General features: G+C 42.8%; 1 protein-coding gene across 1 annotated transcript in view; it reads left to right on the plus strand.

Moving 5' to 3' along the window:
• LOC146577113 (protein NLRC3-like) overlaps window positions 1–27,031 on the plus strand; it is a 560,242-nt gene that overhangs the window by 526,721 nt on the left and 6,490 nt on the right. Inside the window, exons 12-13 of the mRNA XM_085268103.1 lie at window positions 18,220–18,393; window positions 23,688–23,861. Of these exons, the coding sequence (XP_085124229.1) occupies window positions 18,220–18,393; window positions 23,688–23,861 (348 nt within the window). The remainder of the gene's footprint in view (window positions 1–18,219; window positions 18,394–23,687; window positions 23,862–27,031) is intronic.

Below are 27,031 nucleotides of genomic sequence, written 5' to 3' on the forward strand. Positions count from 1 at the left end.
GCTGAGACTGAAGAAGTCACCTGATCAGTGAGCAAACGTTTCTGAAAACGTCCAGATGAACAGAATCAACCTTTTGGGATCAGCCAGCAATGCAGCATCATTGTTGTTCAGCTTCAGAGGTTTGCAGGAATGAACTGATGACCAGAAACAGCTGCAAAGTCCAAGAAAATACCAGCTGGAGTTCAGCTGCATTTGAAGAAGTCAAAGAAAAGTAAGGATGGCAAAGGGCGACGTTTTCTTCCAAAGAGCTGCAAACATGGTCGACGCCTCATTAGAAGAATCATCTGGACATTTGTGAGGAACTCTAACCAAGAAAGCAACGTCACACAGATCCAACAGACAGTTTCCATGACTGCAAGTGTTGAGTGGAAAAATGCTACATTGCATTATTGCATCCTCTCACCACAGGAGGCGCTGTTGGCACCACTGATTGCTGATCAGCTGTTCTCTGATGATCTGATTGATACTGTGAATAACGGGACTCACTGAACTCTGTGACACAGTGAAGATTACAGAGTTTAACTTCAACATCTGACTGACGTCACACAGACAGAAGGATGAACCAGTGAGGCACAGAACACAGTTACTGGAGATACTGGATCAGCTCCATGTGAACCTCTGATGGAGAAGCTGCTGAGCCAGAGAAACATCAGGACATGACAGCAGCTGCACTTATCTAACAACATGTAGCAGAGCTGATCTATGTTAGAGGATCTATCACAGCAGCTGAAGCCAAAGTCCAACACTGGATACCAGCTGAGCCTGTGCTGAGTGTAGTGTTACAGGAAAAGGGCAGAAACACTGGTAGCTCCCAGTGATGCTGACTGGGGCACAGAGCTGAATGATGCAGCATCAGGACACTGTTTCAGTCTGACTGACAGAGAAACCTGTAGCTGTATCTACATGTGAGGCAGAGGCCACACAAGCAGCTTTCTATGTTTCACAGTGACTGAGATCTTCAGTGGGGGTGGACATGCTCCTGTACAGACCTCTGAGGAGAACCAAGGTGCAGTCAAAGAGTCCAGTCTGTCCTCACAGATGTGAACATGTGCTTTCATCAGGTCTGCTGTCAGCTAGCAGGCTCACATCAGAATCACTGTTCCTGAAAAACACAGTCTGTGTGACATCATCAGTCAGCTGATGGTCCCAGATCTGAATGGTTTCTGTCTCTACTGAGGAAGTCAGAGAATATCACTGAGGTGTGGATCAGGTCTGAGTGAGCTGTGGAGGGACAGCTTTAAACAGTCCACAGGTCTCACGTCCTGCTCAGTCTGCTAGCAGATACCTCGTATTGTTCCAGATGTGCTGACATCAGCAGCAGCACAGCTGTGTGATACCATGAATCTCAGTTATTGATCCAACACACAGTAAATACAAAGATCAGGATTTCTGAGAGTAATCATTATGAGTCTGAACACATGATCACTGAATGTTAGTCTCCACAATAATAAGCTAACACAAGCAAACACAGCTTTCAGCTCTTATTTTGAAACTGGCTTATTTAGAGAGCTGTGATGTGAGCGTGCCTGGCTCTGAGGCACTTGGGTCAGCCTCTGTTGTTTAGAAGTGTTACAGACTGTGAATGACACAGACCTGTCAGTTTCCATGTTTGTCTGTAACACAGCTCAGGGCTCCATGCTGAACGCATCCATCCAGTGTTATTGATCCAGGACTGATACCAGCATTGGGATCAATACTACAACACACAATCACATGTGTCCACGTGATGTGTTTGACCAGCTTTATTCATTAATGATCAATCAGCTTATTTACTGCATCTGAGTCCAGCTTCATTTAAATGATCCAACCATGAAAATGACATCAGTCCTACAGAAGCACTTCATGCTAACAGGAAGTCATTTATTAAGGTGGAATAACACAGAGACACAACCACTCACAGCTAACCTGACCCCACTAACTGCATGTGTTTGGACTGTGGGAGGAAGCCGGAGTACCGGAGAGGACGCACACAAACACGGGAGAACATGAAGCTCTGAAACAAAGATGGTGGATTTGACCTCAGGACCAGGCAGTGTTACGGGGGTCATGACCCCCCAATAATAGATCCAGCTACACTGAAACTGTCAATTTCATTTACTTTTACTGTTTTAAAGCTATCAGGCTGCTTTGTGGCTCACTCAATACTAAACTAAGATACTTTCAGTGTGAATCATTTGCAGGAACACAGGCAGGATTTAAAGTGCAGAACTTTACAGTCTCTGTCTCAAAGTTGGTCTGAACATGCTAACAGCTCTTTGTTTTTTTCAGTTTTCACTGGTTTGATGTAATGAAAGAAATTTTAAAGAAGCAGACGATTGTTGTTATTTTAGTTCTATAGTTTCATAAATCGTGGTGTGGATCTAAGTCAACATTCAGAATAAATAAGATAATACAGCACTTTGATGGTTGCCTTTGTATTTTCCCAGCAGTGCTCAGGTTGGTTCTCGGCTACATTTACATACAGATGTTAATGTGTTCAGCAGCTGGACTCATCTGAGGAAGGAACATTGGAAAGGTGCTCAGTGCACAACTGCATCACTAATTTTATGTAAGACCCTGTGTTTTATTGTATTTATATATTTGTAACATTTGACTCAAACACTTTTGGGAAGGATGAAAATGTTTTCAGGAGGAAGTTTTTCCTTCTGTCCGACTGCAGTACACACAACACTGCGTCTCCCCCCATTATCACACTTCCTCAGGCTGCTGATGAGCGCCCCCTGGTGTCAGTGTTGATGACGTCATGCACAGTGAAACATAAACAGTGTCTGTTAATAAAAAATCATGTGTCCATCCTCATGTTTGCATCATGTTTCTGTAAAATCATCAGCTGTTTCTGAACCTTCTTCATTGTTTGACTCATTCCAACAGCTGTGAGCTGTGATGGAGTCAGAGCAGCTTCATCACTGATGTTCAGGTGAAGCTGAACTTAATAAACTGTAGAAATGATCAGGATTCAGGCTGGATGTGTAAAACACTTCTGTGTGAGGTCGCAGTGCTTCATATGTGTGTGTGGGCTGAAGCACACATGTGTGAGTCCTCAGAGGTTTCACACACATCACTGCACACACTTATAATCCTAGTTTAAGCTTGTGGATCATATCGGACACATCAGCAGCTCTTTGGAGACAAAGATTTGAGATTTAAGATGAGTCATAGTCTTTCTATCCATGGTAGCTTCCACTGCTGAGGCTCGGGAAACATGAAGAGGATAATTAAGAGCAAGCATCAGCTCTGTCTCATCTAACTACACAGTATTATGATCATGCACTTATGTCTCAAACTAAGACACAATGAGACAAAATGAGTTCTGTGAGTCTTTAGATTATCAGTAAATTCTGGTGACAGTTTGACGCTCAGTGGAGCCATTTTTGGTTTGTGATGAGTGTTTTGTGAGCTTCTGTTTTGTGAATCGCTCTTTGTAATTTAGAAGATGGTGCAGAAATGTGCGCGCCCTTATCTGAGAGGACACGGAGAGAGTGTCGCAGACTCGAGGTGAGGAGATAAACCTCGGAGCTGGATGGCCTGCACGTTACCCATGTGCATCTTTTCAGTGACATCAAGTGAACCCATAATAAGCATTTCTATGTCTTAGACATCATGTCCATTTCTAATGAGAGATTATTTTTAAATGAGGGAAACCTGGTCTAACAACACGCTTCCAACAGAGCTAAAGGTTCACCACAGTGAGACGGTGGGACTCTGATAAGAACTGAAACACTGTGTATGAACAGCTGAGACAAAACTATATATAAACACTCATTTATTCCAGTTTAGTTTACAATGATTTCAAAGTAATGTGGAACGATTCATGTTCGTGAGCTGTTACAAACACAACTATTGATTTGTCTATATATGGTCGGACTACAAGGCTCGTGTTGAGGCTCTTGGAATAATGTGTGAATTACAGCAAGAAATGATGGTTTTCCATTTTACCAAAGTGGAATAAAATCACCACAGCAAAGAAATCATGTTATTGTCTGCAGCTAAAATATATGGTGAACATGGTTTTATAATAATGTGCAAACACAACCTCACTCTGCTCTATACGAGGAGCCAACCACAGCTGTCCGGGTCTTCATCCACCACCTCCACCATCTTTGCTCATCATCATTCACTTAATTGCTGATTGGTTTAAATCAAACTCCATTACAGGTTCAACTCCATTATATAACAGCATGTTGACTTTGGATCTGGTGTGCAGTGCCACCTTAAAAGATGAGGAAACTAAGAGATTACAAAAAAAGAAGTGGAGGAGTTAAAGAGCTGCAGCAGATTAACAGTTTCTGACAGTCATGTGTTAGAAATAGGACGATTAGATGAGCTGAGGGATCCATCTACTGCTCAGTGAAGCCTCATCAGAAACAGTCTCAGTGGAAGGATGGCTCTATTGTTAAGGAAGGACACAGGCAGAAAGACTGGCGTCTGTCACACAGGAACTGGACTGAAAATCAGCTGCACATATTCATCAGTATGTGCAAACATATTATAGGTGTGGAATTCAGGACAGTACCATCAGAAGTTGATCCACTGTGCAAATGTCTGATTGGCAGTGGCTTCATTTTTCACTATGAACAAACTGCTAATGCAGCATCACAGGACGTCAGCCATGGATTGGCCTCCCCAGACCTCAACATTACTGAAACATCTTAACAGAGGATGGAAACAAAGGGAACCAACATCCAAGAAAAGAGCTGCTGCTGAAAACTTCCTCACAGAAAACACAAACAAGCTTGACTAAGAGACTCCAGGCTGTGCTGAATTATAAAGGTGGACTGACCTCCAGGGTCCTTAGTATCATATAAGCTCAGTTTGTGTCTTATATACTTTCCATTTATATAACAAAATATATAGAAAGGAGGGTGGTTTAAGATGTGTGTAGAGTTTTATTCATTATCTTTAGACAAACAAAGAAAGCACCATCCATTCGTCTCCAGTCTGTATGAAAAACAGGGGAAAGGTCAAATTAAACCTTTGAAATTCCTTTCACAATAAATCCATAAATAAACAAAATAAAACAGAAAAGTGTTTAAACCCACTTTTCCATAAAGCTGTCAATAGGAAATGTTCCAGTAAACATGTCTGTGTTTCTGCTGTTTTCCTTTCATGCGTCCACAGCTGACAGGTAACCCTATTGGAGTCGCCATAGTGACGGGTGGCGTCTCAGCTTCAGCGTGTTGATGGGCACAGCCATGGTTACCACAGCTGGAGTTGGTGTACGGCGAGCTGTGAGAGGACAGAGATGGAGAACGCACATTTAACTCTTTAACAGGAGATACGTTACGACTAACAGACGACTGCTGTCTACATGATGTCTTTGCAGCCCTTATGCTACATGTTACACAACTTTCCTTCATGCCAGCAAGACTGAGGTGCCACATAGTCGACACACACAGCTGATTATGATGCATGTTTTACTATTGCTATGTTCACATCATCTGCTTGGCTTTATCACTGAAAGCCTGGAGATCCTCTGACGTGTGCATGGCTGATGTGAAGTATGATTAGTCCTACATGACATCAACAACAGAGGCAATGAAAGCTTTGTTGTTAACAGGTTGTAGGTAAAGTCAAATGTCTACTTCTACACTTGTGTTGGGTAAAGTTCGTCTCACTGCAGCAGATTTATATCTGTGCTTTCACAGGGCGTGATGTGGAGCTCAGCGCTGAGGTGCAGGTCTCCTTGGAGACGGCATCCTGGCTGAAATATTATCATGCTTCCAAAACATTTCAGCTTTTATTTTGAAAGAAACAAGACTTGAAAACGAGTCCCCTTCTTCCTCTTTGTCTTTGTTCTTCAGAGGAGTGTCACCTGGACAAACTCAGGGCTGTTCTAGAGCCTTTCTTATTATTTGACTCCATAGAAATAAAACTGAATGGAATCAAACAAAAACTCCCAAACAGCTAAAACACTTTGCTTTATTCTCTTTTTTAACAAATACGTTGAAGTCCATCCACAACAACACAGCTGAGATCTCCTTTGTAATCAAGTGTTTCCATCCTTTGTACAGATCTGCATACAAAACAATCATTTACGTCCCACAGAAGTCTAGTTACACGTAACTCTACAAGAACTGGTGAATGACAGAAACATGAGACACATGATCACAGGTGATAACAAAAAGAGAAAGAATTCATGTGTTAGTGATGTTTTTCAGCCCTGATGGCTCATGTTGGAGAAACAAGCTGAGGTACGTGGAAAGTTCACACACACAAGTGGGCGTGAGCGCACACACACAGAGAAACACAACTGAAGCATCTGTTTGCTGTTTCTGCTTTCATCATCTCTGCTGCTGTGTCAGGCTGGGGTCTCTCAGTGACGTGGTTGAGGTGAAGTATGACGAGTATCCCTGATTCAGTCCATCGAGACAAAGGGCAAAGAAAGCTGTTGTTAACAAACTCTATGGTGATGTGGCATTTAGCTCTGACTCTACGCTCTGCTGAATCCTTTGAACCTGCTGATCAGTAAAGCTCTACGTGCTGCAGCAGATTGACCTCATCTGTGTTCACAGGTGTGGACCTCAGCGCTGAGGTGCAGGAGACTTTCATTCAGTTCTCCCTGCAAACAGCATCCAGCCTGGAAATACTGTCATCTTTCCCACAAATGGTGCTCTTATCTCAGAGAAGAAGTCTGATGTAAATAACTGCAATCAACAGTGATGTTCTGCACAGATCACTTTTCCATTTTGCTCTCTAGATGAGTCCCAGCTGCCTGACCTTGTGTCCAGGTGATCGTCTCACTGAGGAGCTTTTGTTCTGAAAATCTCACGTCCATCACCTGTTTCCTTTTTACTATCTCTGCTCTTTCTTTATTCACAATGCTCATAATATCACACAATTATATTCATCACCTGCATGTTTTTATCCAGCTGCTGTTAGAACCAAACAAATAAAAAGGATGAAAAGCCTGAAATCCTTTGATTTATTACATTTGAAACAAATATGAGAGCATCCCTAACAGCACAGCTGAGACCTTTGTTTTAATCAAGCCTTTGTATCGACACACTTGTAAAGATTCATATACAAAACATAATAGAATAAATCAATATAAAATACACATAATCACAAAAATGCAGCCATGTTGTGAGTTTGCATCTAAAACATGCATGTTTCCCTTTGTACAGGCAGATTTACAGCAGACAAAGCAACACGCTGATCGACTTTGACCGCTGCAAAAACAAAATACCCACCAAGTCTGAAGTCGATCAGAGGAACTGTTGACAGACTGACAGACAAACAGATGCTTGATTCATTAGTGCGATTAAATGTTCTTCTTTAGCAGCATCACTTCATGTGTTTGTGTTCCAGGAATAAAGGTCTGTTTAAACTGGACGTCTCCTCAGCATCACTCGTGCTGTCATGGTTTCAAAGCTGTGCAGAAAGAATCTGAGGGATGATACAAAGGTGACCAAAGTTACAAACATCCAGCTGTGCTGCAAATGTTTGCAGAGCTCCAAACTCTTTGGCTTTCTGCAGAGCAAGTATGGAAGAAGCACCTGAGCTAACTTCAGTTTAGACGATATGAGGAAAAATGCTGCTTCCCAAAGTTTCCTACAAGTATCCAGTTTATATTTAGAGAAGCGAAGGCTCTTTATCCTGACAACTACTCCCTGGTGGATCCCTGTCCTGTGACAGCAGCAAAGACTGTGTATCAGTATCATCAAAGCCACTTCAATAACCAGTGTTTAAAGCTCTCTAGCAGATGGACTTCAGTGGCAGCAGCCTCTGTCTGCTGTGTACAGAAGGTTCTCTGATGAAGCACACAGCAGATGCTGCACTACAACAGCAGCAGCAGCTCAGCTTCAGTTTGCTTCGACGCCCTTTTTGACCTGTGAAACAGCAGAAAATGAAACATTTCAACACCCGTTTGTTAGCGTGAGCTATTCTGCTGTTTTTCATCATTTCACAGGTGAAATAAAATCACATTTACTTCCTGTAGGAGTGATCGTGTCCAGCCTGACTGAGACCATGTGCTCCATCCTGCACAGGTAATAAACCTCTGACATGAAGGGCTGTCAAGTAGTTTTAGACAAATGGGGGTAAAAGAGACGTTAAAAGCTTAAAGAGAAACGACATTTTCTAAGAACTGTCTGACGTTCACCTCTCACACAGTGGATACGATTCTGCCGCTGCAGGAATAATCTTTGTGGTTATGAAACTGTCCATGTGTTTGCAGAAAATGTCACATGTTCAAAGCCATCCCAGCACCTGGGGTTTGTATAAGTGCAGCTGCTGGTGGGGAGATAGTCTCACTCTTCTATATAAAGAGTCAGCAGGCAGCAGATCTTCATCTGTGATCTCCTCCATCATCACGTCTTCACTCTTCAGCAGCTATGGCTTCACTTCGTGCCCTTCTGGGAGTGGTGCTGTGCTCCTCATGGTTTCTGCTTCTGCCTCAGGCCGACTTTGATTTACAGAGTCATCCATAATATTTTTTATTTTTTATTTTACTGCCCATCTATTTTCATACAAATGTCTCCGTCTTATGGAAAAGGGGTGGAGCTTATCCAACGAGGACAGGCAGGGCCCCCCCAGACAGTTTAGCAGTCTATACAGGAGGCTGACCTTTGCAACATGTACTTCTATAATGACTTCACCATTTAGGTTATTTGGTTATGTTTCACCCTGGATTTTGTGTGATAATATTTATTTTGTCCACTGATTTAAAAACAACAAACTATATGAATATAAAACAGAGTGAACAACAAAACATCAGCTTTGGAAACTTTGATGTAAAATTCTGCAATTGTTTTCTCAGATATAGCATAAATCAAACTAACATACATCAGTGAGTTCACAGTAGAGTTCACACACAGTAGAAGAATCAGACTTGAGTCACATTTCAAACACTGGAAAAATACTCAGCAAGTAACAATGAAAACAGCACAGACTCAGTATATCCTGTTCAGTCCTGTGTTTGATATGAATGTGCTGTTCAGAGAGGATCTCATGTCCTCTTTTACAAAGCCTTTGTTTCATGATGTTTGTGTATAAATGAATGTAGGTGTGTTTCTAAGTGTGAAGGAGCCCTGGGAGAAAAGACTGAAGCTTGTGCCAAAGAACAAACAGGAAAGAAAGATCAGCATTAATGAAGACGAGCACAGAAGGAGCCCAAGCACGTGTTGCTTTTTCAGATTTCTCTAAAAGTGTGTGTTCATTTGTTCCATCCTTCACAACAAACAACAGCTGACAGACACACATGCACTCTGTGTCACTTCACAGGGGCTGATGAAAGTGGACACAGTAAAGGGAGAGCTGGACCTGCTCTACACATCCTGCACTCTGTTAACAGACTTTATTCTGCAGCATCAACAGATAAAAATATATGAAGATATAGAAACGTTTAACATTGTGACTGTTCACGTTAGTGAAGCTGTTACTTTGCTGCCAGGTGGGAAAAGAAGCCTAAAGCTGAGTCTGATTAAACATCTGCTGCACCAGAGAGTTTCATGGCCCTGCTTTATCCTATGCTTGCTGACCACCTCGTCCTGAAACCTCTTCATCATCCTCACAGTTGTGTGAAGAAAGAGGGAAGCAGGTGGAAACCATCTGTGCTGCTGTGTTCACTTGTGTGTGTGCGTCTATGGTCATATCTAATGTGTACCTACAGACAAACACAAACACCTGGCATTGCACAAGAGTCTCTATGGAGCAACCTGCAGATGTCAGAGATGTGATTAGAGGGTAAAGTGGACTAGTGAGAGCATCTATGTTGTTGTTGTCTGCTGGGGGACAGCATCAGCTCCAGAGATGCATCAGGATCAGCAAACTAATCTGCAAGGCTGCAAGTGTCACTGAAGGAGTTTGAGTCAGTGAGGGACTCAAACTCACACAGCTGCTCAAGAAGGCTCAGCAGCTGCTGTATTTCCTGAGGAGGCTGAGGAAATTTGGTATGTTGGCCAAGATCCTCAGCAGGTTCTACAGCTGCACTGTGGAGAGCAGCCTGACAGCTGCATCACTGCATGGTACGGCAGCACTACTGCAAACCGCAAACGCCTGCAGAGAGTGATGACAACTGTGGAGAAGATCATCAGGACCCCGCTGCCCTCTCTGCAGAGCAGCTACCATCACAGAGTCCAGAGGAGAGACACACCTCTGCCCTCGAGACGAAGGTTCAGAAGTGTGAAATGTAGAACATCCAGACTCAACAACTCCATCTTCCCCACTGCTATCAGACTCCTGAACAGCTGACCGACCTCAAACTGCAGTTTGCACATCAGGTCACTTTGCACACTAAGTTCATTTTGCACATTAAACTCCATGTACATCCATGTACATCGACATCTGCAGACCACACGTGTCTTCAGTTACTTATTTGTACTTATTTGCAGTTATTTATCTTTTTATTTTATTTTTTTAAGTTATTTTTTTATCCTTATTTTATCTTTTTATTTATTCTTATCTTGTTCTTTTAACCATTATCTAACTTGGCATTGTGCACGGTGTGTTTAGATTCAGTTTAAATTCAGGGACACGGAGCCCCTGTTGATCCTCTACCTAATCACACGAGCCACGGTGTGAGAACGGGTGTGGGTCACAATCAGCCAAGGTTTTGGGTGAACCCATTGTGAGATCTAGCCCCACCCCATCATGTGATTTCCTGTGATCAAATGTCCCAGGATGTGAGTGGGCGTTAAGACGTCCATGTCCCTCATCAAGCAACTTAAAGAAGTCCAGACGCTTTTCTTTCCAAGCTCCTTCAACAACATCATTCATAGAACAGCTTCCAGCTTCTTTTGCTCGGCTACAGTTTGGATGGACTTGCAGATGCAACAAGACTAAAATGGTTAGGGTCAGGAGGTCAAAGGTCAGAGCTCCTGTGGGTCTGAGGGCGGCCTCACGCTGGAGAAGGATGAAGGAGTCTGACCTGAGCCAGTGTTTGACATGAACACATCAGCACTGCTGTCAGTGAGCCTAACGACAGCCGTTAGCATCATTTCAGTGTTTCAGTCATAAAAACACTTCCTGTCTCTGTGGTGGTTACAATGACATCATGCTTTGACCTCCAGAGGGCGACAAATCAGCACAGACAGAGAGCTCCATTCAAACTTTGCTGCCATCAGGAATAATTCTTCAAATATAATCATCAGTGTTTGAGCAGTTATGATATCAGGGACAATCTAGACATGTGTGACAATACTGAACATGTCACATGACACACCTCAAACATCATGTGATCCACTCTCAGTCTGCACTTTCATTCATGACTTCAACAGGTTGAAATGAGCTTTGAAGAAACATCAGTTCAGTGCTGAAATATTTAAACGCTGCAGGAAGAACAACAACAAATTGATGACGGATGTTTGTGTTTCAAACAGGAAAACCAGCAGAAATAAATCACAGCCTGCCAGAGGTTTGGAGTTTCCGAGGTGCAACTGAACGCAGCACAGTGTTCCAATGCTCCTGATTGTCCTCAAACGTCTCTTTGGGTGTTTCCTTCCTGCTCAAAGTTTAATTTCACTTCCTGAACTTCGTGGAGTGGAGCTTGTTGTTGGTGTGTGAAGAAACTGTAAGTTTGCTTTGTTTCCTCCTTTAACAGTTTGTCTTTAGGAACTTTACTGTTTGTTCAGCTCGTGTTTGATTTCTTCACACAACAAACTGTGTGTGTTTGTATTTCCGGTCTCTCCATTAAAGTCAGTGTGTAATGTTTCCTGGCTAACATCAGCTGTGTGCAGCTTAGTTCAGCACAAATCTGCCGCTCCATAGTTCACGGTAACGGACTCACAGCTGGACCAACGAGGCCGAGTGTGTCCGCCACTCTGAGCTACGTTCGTGTTTGTGTACTTGTAGTTTGTACTTTGAGTTCACTCAGAGCCCACAGAGGACGCAGCGTACGTGATGACGTCACAGCCCTTTACCTCCTTTACTCTCACTGTGATTAATATTTACACACGAGACACCTGCAGAGCTCTGACGCTAAGCTAGCACACAGCATGCTAACGCTAAGCTAAAGCTAGGCTAGCCAAGAACCCAGAGTGAGGTTAAAGCTAGTGATGGGCAGATGAAGCCTCATGAAGCACTGAAGCTTTTCATCCAATTGGTTCACCCCAACGCGAAGCTTCTTGAAGCTTCATTTGCTCTAGTAGGACACCTACTGGACGTAAAAATATTAGTTGGCATGAATTTGAAGAGTGTGGCCTTTTTGCACACAGCCTGTAAATGTCAACAACAAAAGGAGTGTGTAAAACATGTATATTGTAGTGATGCAGTGTACTGTGTATATTTATACTGGCAGTATGGAACATGATTATTTGGAAATGCCTAAAATGGAAATGATCATATACTGTGAGGTGAGGTGTGGACAGTGGTTGTGCTTTTGTAACATTGAGGCAAGGACAGTGATTAGTGTTTAGGGGACACATCATTGGTTTTTGTTAAAAAGAAACAGTTTCTCCACTGTGGCAGGTCGTAGGCGATTTTTTTTTTCTAAACTGTCTCTAACTCTCACTAACCGCAACTCTCCATCAAACGCCCACATTTTGTCTGAGGGGTTTATATCGCTGTCATAGCTCGCGGCAAAGTTCGAACCGCTTCCTGAACCAGTCACGTGGTACAGCCGGGCAGCGAGGCTTCGGACGTCATCATTTTCAGCTCCTCCCATAAATGAAGCAAGCCTGGATACGCGCTTCGCGGAAACGCCCCCTCCATTACTCGACACACGCTTCGAAGCCTCGATACAGAACGTCACATCACTAGTTAAAGCTGAGTAAACACTGACCCCAGACCAGCACCGTGATAAAGTGAGCTGCTGCTGCTGAACTTGAACAGGTAACAAAGTGATGAGCAGTCAGGCTGCAGGTTTCTACCTGTTCATGTTTCTACAGTAGAATCACTTTGAAGTGTCTTTGTGCTGTTTCATCTTTGATTTGTGTTCATAAACACTCAGAGAAACATCACGTGACCTCATCAGGATCTGTGTTGGTGTGTGGGGCTGTACCTCAGCTTTATGTTGTTACATGCTCATTTGTTCATTTTAACATCAAAGTAATGTTATGAGGAGTAATGAAGTAACGTACTCCATTACTTTTAATCAAAGTGTTCTGTGTAATATGTGTAATAATGACTGTTTTGAGTAATGACCAACACTGATCACAACAAAGAGGAAATGCCTCCAACATGCACAAACATTTGAGCCACAACATGCAGTTAATGTGCACAAATGTCTTTGATATGCTGCTCAGTGATGGTGGTGACTGTCAGAGCAGAGCTACTGAGAATCAATAAGTAATATCAATGATGGGATCAGAATCACTAAATTCTTCTCATCCCTGTCAGTATCATACATGTGCTGTATAATGTGATAAATGTAGAGGTGCTGGCTGTTCTCTCACTCTGCTGTTTAGCTGTAAAGGACGCCTCCCTGCCTTTGTCTCATTCATGACCTTTAATAGTCTCTTCTAACATGCAGAGATCTGTATGATCTGTTTCATAGAGTCTAACCAGCCTGTACAGGTAACAACAACAGTCACTGCATCACTGACACACAAACGTCATCTCTGTCAATAACAACATTCATACATGGAATAAAAACACATCAGTGGATCATTGCTGGAGCTGATGTTTGTGCTCCTGGTGCAAAGGCTCTCAGTTTCCTCCTTGAAATAACATCAGTGGTGGGTCAGCGACATGCTTTCTTTCCCTCTCAGGTTTAAATATCTGGGACTCTCCACCGTTTGGTTTTAGAGCTGAAGAAGCTTCTCTGATGAAACGTCTTCCAGAAACTTAAAGACGTCTCTTTTCTCTCCAAGCTCCTTAGATCACATGACCTGGATGACTGAACCTACAGACATATTGACCTGGTTTCATGGTCACATGACAGGTCAGAGGTCAGCGACTGTAACTCAGTTCCTCCTGTTAATGTGAACTCACTGAGTGTTTGTGGTTTACCTCTCAGACTGACTGAAGATGATGATGGAGGAAGAGGAGGACAGAGCAGAGTCTGCAGGGTCCAGCTGTCCGTCTGTGAGGAGTGACCGGTCCAAACCTCTAAATCCTCCAGCCTTCAGTGGTGAACCTGGAGCAACGAGGTCAGAGAGCTGAACTCACTGAGTAACAGAAATAATTCTGCACTGACATTATAATCAGTGTTGACTCTGGTTGATTGTCTGACTGTGTTTGTGAGCTGAGAGGAAATGAAAATGAGTTTGTAACAAAAATCAGTTTTGTCCAGTTTTCCTGTAAAAAGCTGAACTCTAATCTAAGAGGATGTTACTGACAGGAAACAGCTGCATTATCTGCAGTCTGTGTGATCACAGCTGCTTCAATCATGTTTGTGTCTGCAGAGGTCAGAGGTCACAGTCTGCAGGGTCCAGCTGTCCGTCTGTGAGGAGTGACGAGTCCAAAGGCGACGTTCCAGACTTCAGTGGTGAACCTGGAGCAACGAGGTCAGAGAGCTGTGATGACTCCTTTACATGTTTGTGTTTCCTGGATAAATATGACCTGAAACATCCTCAGATTGTTACAAAGATTCATTAAAAAGAAAACAATGAAAGAGAAAAGATCCAAATGTTCGACTTGGTCATTTGCTGTTTGAGGACAGTGATGCTCATATCTGTGGGGAAAGTGTGACCTGAGTGGGTTCATGTTTGTCTTTAAAGAACAGAGCTGCTCTGATTCTCTTTGTGTCTGATCTGTTAAACAGTCTGAGAGGTCACACAGAGACCCAGCAGCTAAAGCCTGGATCATACTGGCTGCTGTTACTCCATCAGGACAACACTGAACCACAGTGGTGTGGATGTAGTGGATAAATCCCACCATACTGATGCTCAGAGTTAACCACAGGGAACAAAACCAGATGTTACCTTCAGATTGTGACCTTTGGAGTGGACGATGCAGATTTCAATAGAGAATAAATGTTGTTGTTTTTCAGCTGTGAAGAAAGAATCTAATTTTCTGAACTGAAGAATTTATGATGCTGGAAACAACATGGAGACTATAACACAACATTTCCACTGTGTTCATAGAATGAATGTAAAACTGTCAGACATTCATTAAATATGCAAAATGTCTACAGAAGCATCAGAGGGTCAGACGTGAAGCACTCAGTGATTTTGATCAAATGACTCATCAGTTATTGATCTGTACTACACTGATCTACCACGTTAGTAAAGCTGGTGTTCTGGTGGTGGAGGGAGACTCGGATCATGTTCTGGTTTTGGAGCAGTGATCTGCTGATGGTTCAGTTTGATGAGCTTCTTCAAAATCATCCCTGACATCACCACTGAAAGGACGTCCATGAAAACAGACTGAAAATTACTGATATGTTCACAATCTGAGAGTTTAAAACTTGACAGACTTGATTCAGATGAAGTTATTTGAGCAGAAACTCCTGGATCTTTATCCTGTGTTGATCTAATCCTTCATGGTTCCTCCACAGAGTGGACCAGCAGAGCTCAGAGGTTCCCAGTGGTCAGTCTGCCCAGCAGCATCAAACACAGCTGGACTCCATATTTATGGTCTGTACATGTACAACAACTACTGTTACATCTGTTCTGTTCACAGTCATCTCCATGCTGCTCTTTGTAGACCAGTGGATCGTCAGTGTGTCCAACATGGATCTGATGTTTGGCTCCATGATTTCAGTCTGATTGGCTCATTCATAAATATTCTGTTCCAGCTGCTGGAGGACAACATCATCACTTTTGTGAAGAACGAGCTGAAGAAGATCCAGAAGGTTCTGAGTCCAGATTACCCAGAATGCTTAGAGAGTCAGAGGAGCAGCAGCAGAGAGGCGTTTGTGAAGATCACAGTGGACTTCCTGAGGAGAATGAAGCAGGAGGAGCTGGCTGACCGTCTGCAGAGACGTAAGAGGATTTATCTAAAGATTTAAGCTGCTGGATAAATGAACATTTTCCAGAGATGGAAGATGGAGCAACATGTTTTAAAGATTAGTTCTTTTTGGAATTGAGTGTTTATTTTTCTTCTCATTCAGAGCTTCAAGCTCCAGTTTGTCACCGTAACCTTAAATCCACCCTGAAGAAGAAGTTCCAGTGTGTGTTTGAGGGCATCGCTAAAGCAGGAAACCCAACCCTCCTGAATCAGATCTACACAGAGCTCTACATCACAGAGGGAGGGACTGCAGAGGTCAATGATGAACATGAGGTCAGACAGATTGAAACAGCATCCAGGAAACCAGACAGACCAGAAACAACCATCAGACAAGAAGACATCTTTAAAGCCTCACCTGGAAGAGATGAACCAATCAGAACAGTGCTGACAAAGGGAGTGGCTGGCATTGGGAAAACAGTCTTAACACAGAAATACAGCCTGGACTGGGCTGAAGACAAAGCCAACCAGGACATCCAGTTCATATTTCCATTCACTTTCAGAGAGCTGAATGTGCTGAAAGAGGAAAAGTTCAGCTTGGTGGGACTTGTTCATCACTTCTTTACTGAAACCAAAGAAGCAGGAATCTGCAGCTTTGAAGACTTCCAGGTTGTGTTCATCTTTGATGGTCTGGATGAGTGTCGACTTCCTCTGGACTTCCACAAAACTACAATCCTAACTGACCCTAGAAAGTCCACCTCAGTGGATGTGCTGCTGATAAACCTCATCAGGGGGAAACTGCTTCCCTCTGCTCGCCTCTGGATAACCACACGACCTGCAGCAGCCAATCAGATCCCTCCTGACTGTGTTGGCATGGTGACAGACGTCAGAGGGTTCACTGACCCACAGAAGGAGGAGTACTTCAGGAAGAGATTCAGAGATGAGGAGCAGGCCAGCAGGATCATCTCCCACATCAAGACATCACGAAGCCTCCACATCATGTGTCACATCCCAGTCTTCTGCTGGATCACTGCTACAGTTCTGGAGGATGTGCTGGAAACCAGAGAGGGAGGACAGCTGCCCAACACCCTGACTGAGATGTACATCCACTTCCTGGTGGTTCAGGCCAAAGTGAAGAAGGTCAAGTATGATGGAGGAGCTGAGACAGATCCACACTGGAGTCCAGAGAGCAGGAAGATGATGGAGTCTCTGGGAAAACTGGCTTTTGATCAGCTGCAGAAAGGAAACCTGATCTTCTATGAATCAGACCTGACAGAGTGTGGCATCGATATCAGAGCAGCCTCAGTGTACTCAGGAGTGTTCACACAGATCTTTAAAGAGGAGAGAGGACTGTACCAGGACAAGGTGTTCTGCTTCATCCATCTGAGTGTTCAGGAGTTTCTGGCTGCTCTTCATGTCCATCTGACCTTCATCAACTCTGGACTCAATCTGCTGGAAGAACAACAAACAACATCCAAGCGGTCTAGTGTTTTTAGAAAAAAAGAGTCTCTCCACCAGAGTGCTGTGAACAAGGCCTTACAGAGTCCAAATGGACACCTGGACTTGTTCCTCCGCTTCCTCCTGGGTCTTTCACTGCAGACCAATCAGAGTCTCCTACGAGGTCTGCTGACACAGACAGGAAGCAGCTCACTGACCAATAAGAAAACAGTCCAGTACATCAAGAAGAAGCTCAGTGAGAATCTGTCTGCAGAGAAAAGCATCAATCTGTTCCACTGTCTGAATGAACTGAATGATCGTTCTCTAGTGGAGGAGATCCAACAGTCCCTGAGATCAGGAAGTCTCTCCACAGATGAACTGTCTCCTGCTCAGTGGTCAGCTCTGGTCTTCATCTTACTGTCATCAGAAGAAGATCTGGATGTGTTTGACCTGCAGAAATACTCTGCTTCAGAGGAGGCTCTTCTGAGGCTGCTGCCAGTGGTCAAAGCCTCCAACAAAGCTCTGTAAGTACATATGTGATCATAGCTTTAGCTTTTAAATGTTTATTCTAGTTAACACAGATCAGGTGGAACAACTCAAATAAAATATCAAAAATATTAAGTGGTCATCGGTACTCAGTTTGTTCAATACTGAATACAATGGAGCACAAATTGTCCACGTTTCTGAAATATTTCTGGGTGTAACTGTCACCAAAGTGCAATTTAGACCTGGCCTGTGGTTGTTATCTAAGTGATAATCATCAATTCTACTAAAACAAATACAAAATAAAGAAGTTTGACACATTCTGTTGATATCAAAAGCACACTGAACAATTCAGTGTTGTTTTACTGCTGTTCTCTCTTCACTTCTTCTCCTCTGATTCTCTCCACATGTTGCTCTGCATCAGTGCTCAGTTTCCTGACAAAACAAGATTAAATATTGCTAAATATAATAGTATCTCATTACACTTCAACAGAAGTGTTTTATTTTTGTAATTGTTTATCTGTTATTTTTCAGACTGAGTCACTGTGACCTGTCAGAGAGAAGCTGTGAAGCTCTGGCCTCAGGTCTCAGCTCTCAGACCTCTAATCTGAGACAGCTGGACCTGAGTAACATCAACCTGAAGGATTCAGGCGTGAAGCTTCTGTCTGAAGGACTGAAGAGTCCACGCTGTACACTGGAAACTCTCAGGTGAGATCAAGCATTTTTCTTTCATCAACTGACAGAATTAGCAGATTAATAATAAGGCAGTCCTCTAATAAGAGGAGAAGTGGAGGTGTTTTGAAGGGCAACGTACTCTTATGCTGAAAGCAGACTTCTCACAGATTCTGAGGCTGCAGGTTTCATCACTGTCCAACCAAAATTCACTGAACCAGCAGTAAATGAACGTCCAAAACTACGCTTCATGTTTAAAAAACAGATGATCAGGGGGATTTGTGTTTACATCTTTTTTGTGTGATCTGTTCACCTGCTGTTTCAGCTGTTTGGTGGTTGTTGAGATGGTTTTGTGAACTTTTAGCTGAGATTCTGACGTTTCTGTAGATACCACACATGTCTAATTACTTTGTACAGCATGAATGGCCATAACGAGGTTTTTAACGGTAAGAAAAGTTGTAAAACTTCAGAAAATATAGTTAAAAGTCCAAAACCTTCTACGTCTGGTGGCTTGTGGTAAGGAGCAGATCAAACGAGTAAAGAATTACGTTATAATTATAAATGGCTTCAACAGCACATTCAGGTCTGTGAGACTCATTCAGACACTGAGCCGTGGCTCTGTGCTACATGCACATATTTCTGCATCTCTGCCATTCAGACACACTTTATATATAGTTTATTTTATGTAGTATTCAATACTGAACTGTACATTTAGTCTTTTTAAAGGCAGCAAGTTGTATTCAGTGTTTTCATAAAAGCCTTATTTCTTTTTTTTTTTTTTTTTTTTTTTTTTTTTTTTTTATAAATAGGACAGGGGGAATGAATGAGAGAAAGAGGGGGAGAGAAAGAAAGAAAACCAAAGGGGAGAAGAGACGGTGAGAGGGGGGGGGAAAGAGAGAAAAAAAAAAAAAGAACTCCTGGGTCACCTGTATGGAGAAAAAAAAAAAACAAACAAAAAAAACAAACAGAGGAGACAGCAAACAACAAAGAGCAACACAATAATAGAGAAAACAAAGCACCATCACAATAAACTAGCTAGTCATAGATATCAATATTTACTAAATAATAAACGATATTGTGCAGCACGCAAGATAGACAGCGCACAGTCTGCTTTGAGGCACCAAGCCTTATTTCTATCCATTTACTGCTATTAGGAAGAACACGTGAGGTTTAAGACCTGGACCAGTTTGAAACCTTTTGTCCTCCACAGTGGAAAATGGGTGGAAATAAAAATGGGTCTCACTTTAGCCAGCTCCTAATTTTATCAGTTCTACTCTCAGCGTCTCCTGTATATCTCCTGTATAAATGTTGCACTCAGCTTTGTGGTCTCCAATATCACTGAAATGCAGCCAGATGCTGCTCATTTTGCCTTTTCACTCTTTCCTGACACGCTTGCATTTCAATACAGCTCCCATTTCTCTGTGTACTGGTCTCTACCACTACCCTTGCTGTCTATGGGACATGTCCTCTTTCACATAATGGTATGATCCCAGTCTGTCTCTGAAAGTGTTTGGCCACATGGTTTGCTCATCAGAATAACATCTCAGCCGTGCTCACATTGATTATCAGCAAGCCTGAAAATTCATCAATATTTGACATATGAAATTATCTCATGGGCTGGATTTGGCCCACGGGCCATATGTTTGACACCCCTGGTTTACACAGTTTGGTATTCAATGTACAAGTGAGTTAGCTCTCAGCTAACTAGCAGACAAGCTAACTGCTGGGACTGCGTCTTTCTAACAAGAGCGTCAGACACTCAGACTGGTTTCCTTTGTGGATGATGATGTGTTCTCACACTGATCCTTCATGCTGATGCTGCCATCCACCCACTGCTCCTGGATTCCTCATCATCATCTCCATCAGCCCTCACAATACTCCACCTTCTTCAGCTTCATGTTCAGCAGCCTGGATGGACAGTAATTCTTTCCATGGGTTATGGTGGGACATTGAGAGCTGAAGTCAAACAGCAGTGAGAATGAAAGACTGATTCATTTCTATTTAGTCTTGTGCTGTGCAGCTTTGTTCAGAGCATTAAGGCCCAGCAAAGATTACTGAGGTCATAGAGTCCTGATGAAACCTGTGTGCTTATAGAAACTGAGACCAGATGAACCAGAATAGAAGGACATTAAAATGAAGTGTCAGCTACACAAAGGCAAAGCTATTCAGTTGTTGCTGTGAGTTATTTAAATGGAGGATGGAGTCAGACTTTAAGCTGCTGGACTCAGTCACTATATCCTGTTGTCCTCATAGAACCTGGACACACAGACTCACCTGTGACACAGTGACACACAGTGTGGGCTACACACACATTAGAAAGTGGATCAGTCACACTTGTGCAATCATTTGTTGTGCTGGGAAACCATGAACACTTTGAATCACATTAATGGCTTTGTTACAGCAACATTCAATCATGAGTTCAAAAGTAGTGTATTGTGTACTTATTGTAATAGTACTGCAGTATGAGAAGTGCAACATTCAGTGTGCAGAAACAGATCAGGTGCTTTCTAACAGCAGTGTTCCCTTTAACACAGCAGCAGTTCAAATATTTCTGTCAGTCTGAGCTGAAACATGAATCTAATCAAATATCAAATCAAAGTTCTTTGCCTCTGCCAGGACGTTAACATTTGATCTAGTTTTTTACAAAGTTCCCTCAGCGTCCAGAGCCACCAACATACCTTTGATCAACAGCAAGTGAACATTTATAAATGTGTGTTTGCAGAACAGGAAGCAGCAGAACTATTGTTCTGTTATCAGGCAGCAGCACAAACGCTCATCAGCTCATTTACTGTGCAGGACTTTGAGTGTGTGAAGTGTGTGTTTGTGCTGGATTTCCTTTGGAGAATCTCAGTCAGAAACCAGACAAAGAAAAACTCTTTCAACAGTCCAGGTTGAGTTGACAACATGAACTGCATTTATCTTCCTCTGACTGACATGTTCTTCCTCCTCTGCACCGAGCCAGCTGCTAAGACTCACAAGCTCATTGACATTTTCTGATGATAAAGAAACTCTCTTCTTCTGCACAATATGAGCAGCAACAGAGAAGAAGCTTTCACAGGTACAGATGTTGCAGCTGTGGCCAAGTACATGTGCTGCATGTTGGAGCAGCACTTTAATGGACAGGCCTCTGTACTGATGGTGGGCTCTGCTCTGTATCCACCACACTGTTCTCAGCTGAGTCTTCCTCCTGTTCACACTCTGATGAAGCACCAACAGGGCCAACTTCTTCTCTGGTGGCTCGGATGTTGTTGCTTCCACAGGTTTCCCTCCAACAACCCTCTGTTCCTGCAGTAAGTTCAGTAAGATCTGGGTAAACACTTGAGCTCCTTGAATCTGGCTCCAGCAGCAGTTTTCACATATACAATGTTGGCATTTTGCTTGCGTGTCTCCAGGTCTGTTCTGAATGTAGACTTGAATTTGACCACGTAGGCGGGGTCATCATCTGAGCTCTCCATCACCTGAGAGAGATGACAAAACACAGAATCACAGAGCATGAAACCAACGTTTCTCCTCCCAGAAGTTCAGTCACAGACCTGCAATAGAAACAAGAAGATTAAATTGACGCAGAGCTTTCATTTACTTATATCCACAAACATGTCCTCTACATATTCATGCTGTATTTACACACACATACAGAGGCTGTTTGTCTCTCACACACCGACAGGACACTGAGAAATACATCATGTTTAATAGCAGCTCATGTGTTACATCTGTAACAGCTGGTTCATGTTGTAACACCGTGGCTTTCGTAGTCTCTCCTTTTTCTACAGCTCATGTGTTCTTCTTGTGATGCTGCGTCTTGAGGCTCATACATGCCGTCATTTGTTGATCCTAAGAACGTTCCTCAGACCGACTTCTTCAACAACAGATAACTTTAGTTGTATCAACACTGCCTCCTGGAACAGTTCAAAATGAACATGTCAAAGATCTGTACCTGTCTCCATGTTTCTGTCCCCGCCCCTTTCTCTCTGTCCTGGGTCATGTGAGCGCTGCAGTAGTATTAGGCCCACCCTCAATGCTCCCATTGGCTGAGACGCATAATGACGCCCATCTCAAGCCAGCACTGATCAACATCCCTCCTGTGACCCATGGCTGTTATATTCAGAGCCAGTGAGCACTTTCACAATAATCATGATTTTAAAAACTGTGATTAAAATAATTGCTGACGTTAATCAGTTAATGAGTTAACGAGATTATAACAGGTTAAGTTGCCCTAATAATTAGACTTTGATGACAAACTGATGTGATCTCCATGTTTCCTTTGTTGGACTGTGGGCGAGTGTCAGAGCTGAATGTACTGAGTAACATGTAGAGTTTAAACATGTGTCAGTTCCAGTTTTAGAGCTCTAAAGTGCAGCTATCATGTTAGGAATATGTTAGGAATAGACAGGAACACTGAGCACACTGAGGTCAAATCTTTATTTTACCACTCGCTGCATTCTTGATGTTCATGAATTCAGCAGCTTCATGATTGTCTGCAGCATTAATCTCATATTTCCATTATTAGTGTTGAATTTGACTGTTTGATGTTCTTTATGATCTCTGGCACCAGTTCATCTGTAGGCTGAGCTCAGTCCATCCAGTTAGTGAAATGATGTTTAAAGGTCTCCTTGTTCTGTGAGCGTGCACAGATCCTGAAGCAGAAAGCCTGGGTTACAGAGAAATGATCATCACTGTGATGATGCTCATCATCTCTGACTGGGATTTGAGGTTTTGTCAAAGCAGCAAAGAAAGCCTGGCTATGTTGGACTGGGTGTGGAAGCAGCTCCCAGTTTGAGTTCAGGAGACAGACACCCTCTCTACTTTGAAGATCAGCTTCAAACTTTCCTTTTTGATAAAGCTTATAGTTCGAGCTGGATCAGGTGACCCTGAACCATCCCTTAGTTATGCTGCTATAGGCTCAGGCTGTTGGTGGACTTCCCATGATGCTCTGCTTTCTTCTCCCCTCTTTTCACTCCTGATGCTTTTATATGTCACTACTGCATGTCCTTAACTTTTGTCTCTCTGTTTTGTTCTTGTCTCTCTGAGCTCATCTCTTCTCTTTCCCCTCACCCTGCAACCAGTCATGGTAGATGCTCCTCCTGGAGCCTGTTTTCACTGGGAGGATCTTTGTGTCAAAGGGAGTTCTTCTTCCCACCATCACCAAGTGCTGCTCACAGTGGAGGCGGTTACCTTACACTGTTAAACAGCTTCAGATGACTGTTGTTGTCTGTTGGGTATTGTCACTTATAAATAAAGTTACATTGAATGGATGTATGGATGGATAGATGTTATTGTGACAAAGAGAAAACGATTGTTGACAGATTGATTGTTGTTTTGTGTGTCTGCAGTCTGTCAGGCTGTCTGATCACAGAGGAAGGCTGTACTTCTCTGGCCTCAGCTCTGAGCTCCAACCCCTCCCATCTGAGAGAGCTGGACCTGAGCTACAATCATCCAGGTGATTCAGGAATTAAGCTGCTCTCGGCTGGACTGAAGGATCCAGGCTGGAGACTGGACACTCTCAGGTATGGAGAGAAAATCTGATAGAGGAGGAAGAGCTGGAAACATTTCCTGTGTCCTTCACTCACTTCCTGTTTGTTTCGGGCAGATGACACATGAACAATCACACATGCAGGAATATTTTCAGGGACAGACACACTAGTCTAGCTGGATAGTTCATGGATATTTATGTAGGGGTCTCCAAGGAGTCTGTTTGCGGGAACATTTAGGTCACAGGTGTACCTGATATAGATACCAGTGTACCTAATAAAGTGTCAGCTAACATTTGGAAATGGAAGCTTAAATAATGACAAACTGTACATTCACAGCTGAATTCACAATAAATTTGTTCTCAAGTGCACATTTTTCTGTTATTGTTCTCAAACAACAGAATGAGAATGGAATATTGATTCTAACAGGGCCCATAAACAGCATTAGCTTAGTAGCATTAGCTTATCAGAGTTTCCATCATGGTCACACAAATCCTTAGCAGAGAAAAGTGGCCTTCTTAGCAATAGCTGCTCAAGTTGTATAAAGAAAGGGAAAACAGTATTAGCATTAGCTGCTAATGGCAGCTTACTTAGCATAAACTCTTTACATCTTTATAATGCAAGGGAAAGGAGTCACTCATGGAAGCCTATTTAGCATTAACGTCTCACATCATTATAACACAAGAGAAAAGGGTATTAGCATAAGCTACTAATGCTTATTCACCTCAAATTAGCTTTAGCTGCTAATGGTAGCCTACTTAACATTAACTCCTCACTAATATAATGCTAATTCACATCAAATTAGCATTAGCTGCTCATATTGTTATAAGGAAAGGTTTTCCACAATAAAGGCATGGTTAAAAAAGGGAGGAAGGAAGCAGTTGCGACCCTCAGTATGTCTTGAAGATGATCATCCGTAAGTCTGGACCTGTACTTGGACTTATTGAAGTTCAAAGTGGAGAAGAGCTTTTGGCACAAGTATGTGCTACCAAAAAGGCACATGGTCCGCTTGAACATTCGGGAAAGTCGAGGGAAACTAGGGCTCAGTTCTCTCAAAAATTGTCCAAGCTTGTCTGCTTTTCCACTCACCTCCCTGAACTTTGCTTTGAGTTCAGAGTTGCACTGCAGCTCAATGAGCTCCATTTGAAGCACAGAAGGGGCATCTTGCACATCAAAGGAGAAGGGGTCCGCAAAAATGTGAAAGGTGGCTCTGTGTGTCTTGAAGTCAGCAAATCTGTGATCAAATTCCTCCTGTAGCCTCAAAATGACATCAACATACTCGTCAGCACTGAATGGTGTGCCTGCATCCACGAGTGCCTTGCATGCTGGGAAATGGCAAAGGTTTGTCTGAGAGAGCTGAGCTTTCCAGAGCGCCAGTTTTGTGGAGAATGCTCTCACGTTGTCATAGGCAGCACTGACAAGTTGCCCCTGGCCTTGTAATGTCTTGTTCAGTACATTAAGCTCATGTGTCATATCAACAAGAAAAGCTGAGTCCATGAGCCATTTGGGATCAGTTAGCACAGGAACACTAACTCCATCCTTCTCCATGAAGGCTTCACTTCTGCTCTCAACTCAAAAAGTCTCTTTAATACATTTCCCCTGCTGAGCCAACGTACCTCAGTGAAGTCGAGCACATCCCCATATTCTGACTCCATTTCCTCTAAAAAAGCACAGAACCTTCGGTGCTTTAAGCCCCTGGATCTGATTTGGTTGATGCATTTCACAACAATAGACATCACATTGTCAAACTTCAGGCATTTGCTGCAAAGGACCTGCTGATGGATGATGCAGTGCAGAGCAATGGCCTCCTCCACGCCTTCCTCTTCCAGTTTGTTTTGTGCCACCAGTCCATGTTTCCTCCCTGTCATTGATGGCGCTCCATCTGTTGTTATTCCAACAAACCTCTTCCATGGCAAACCAACATTCTCAATGGCATCACACAGCTTGTAAATATCTGCTGAGCGGTGGTCTGGCCATGCATTGGAATTACTGTGAGCAGCTCCTCCATCACTTCAAAACTGTCATCAACACCACGGACATACATTGGGAGCTGGGCAGTGTCGGTGATGTCTGTGGTCTCATCAAGAGCGACTGAGTATACACTGAAACATTTGGCTTTCTCACACAGTTGGTCATAAATGTCACTTGACAGGTCAGAAATGCGATCTGCTGCGGTGTTGGCAGAAAGGCTGATGTTGCTAAACTGACCTTTCTTTCCCGGACAGACTATATTTGCAGCCTGCAATATGCACTTTTAGACAAATGCACCTTCTGTGAATGGCTTCCCTGCTTTAGCAATCATCTCACTAACCACGTGGCTCCGACTGCTGCATTATTCTCTTTGGTTGCTTTCTTGGAGAAATCTTGCTGCCTCAGTAGATCTGTTTTAAGACTGGCAACCCGGTTCGCTCTCTCGTCTCCCTGGTATTTTGCATCCAGCTCAGCATGTCTAGTTGTGTAATGACGTTTCAAATTGTATTCCTTGTGCAGCGCAACTTTCTCTGTGCAAATAAGACAGGTCGGGGTGCCCCTGTGCTCAACAAAGAAATATTGCATTTCCCACTTTTCCTGAAATTGTCGGTGCTCATCACCAACCTTTCTCTTCACCGCAGGCTTTGAAAAAGACATGTTTGGGGCTATGTGACATTTATAATTCTACTAAGCATATCCAACTATAGTCATCAGAATGCCATATACTTATGACTTTTGGGGACGTTTCTAACACAAATACACTCCGCTTTAACCTAAATGGGGACATTCAATGAGAAACTTTCCTTAGGGAACTGGTAAATACAACGAACTCATTACACATACCTCAACATATGCATATGTTTCATAATGAAAACATAACCCTTGCTTGACTGTGGGGATCATTGATAAATTGTTTACAGACTTCATGGATAGATTTATACTGCAAAAGGGACATGATACTATTTTTAAAAAAATTACAAAGCATATCCAACTATAGTCATTAGTATGCCATATGCTTATGACTTTTGGGGACGTTTTTAACACAAATGATTTGGGGGATGGATTGCTTTATCTTAGTCCTAATTCTGATTGGTATTTGTTCCATATTTTCAAATCTTAGACATAATGAAGGATTTTACAACATAACTCTTGAGTGTGGTGATCACTGATAAATTGTTCTCGAACTTCATCTATTGAGTTATACTGAAAAAGGGACATGACACTATTTGTAAAAA

The sequence above is a fragment of the Mchenga conophoros genome, linkage group LG3, assembly GCF_057382185.1.
Source record: "Mchenga conophoros isolate Kocher_MC1m ecotype Shallow Benthic linkage group LG3, M_conophoros_male_GT1.1, whole genome shotgun sequence".
Taxonomy (NCBI): Eukaryota; Metazoa; Chordata; class Actinopteri; order Cichliformes; family Cichlidae; genus Mchenga; species Mchenga conophoros.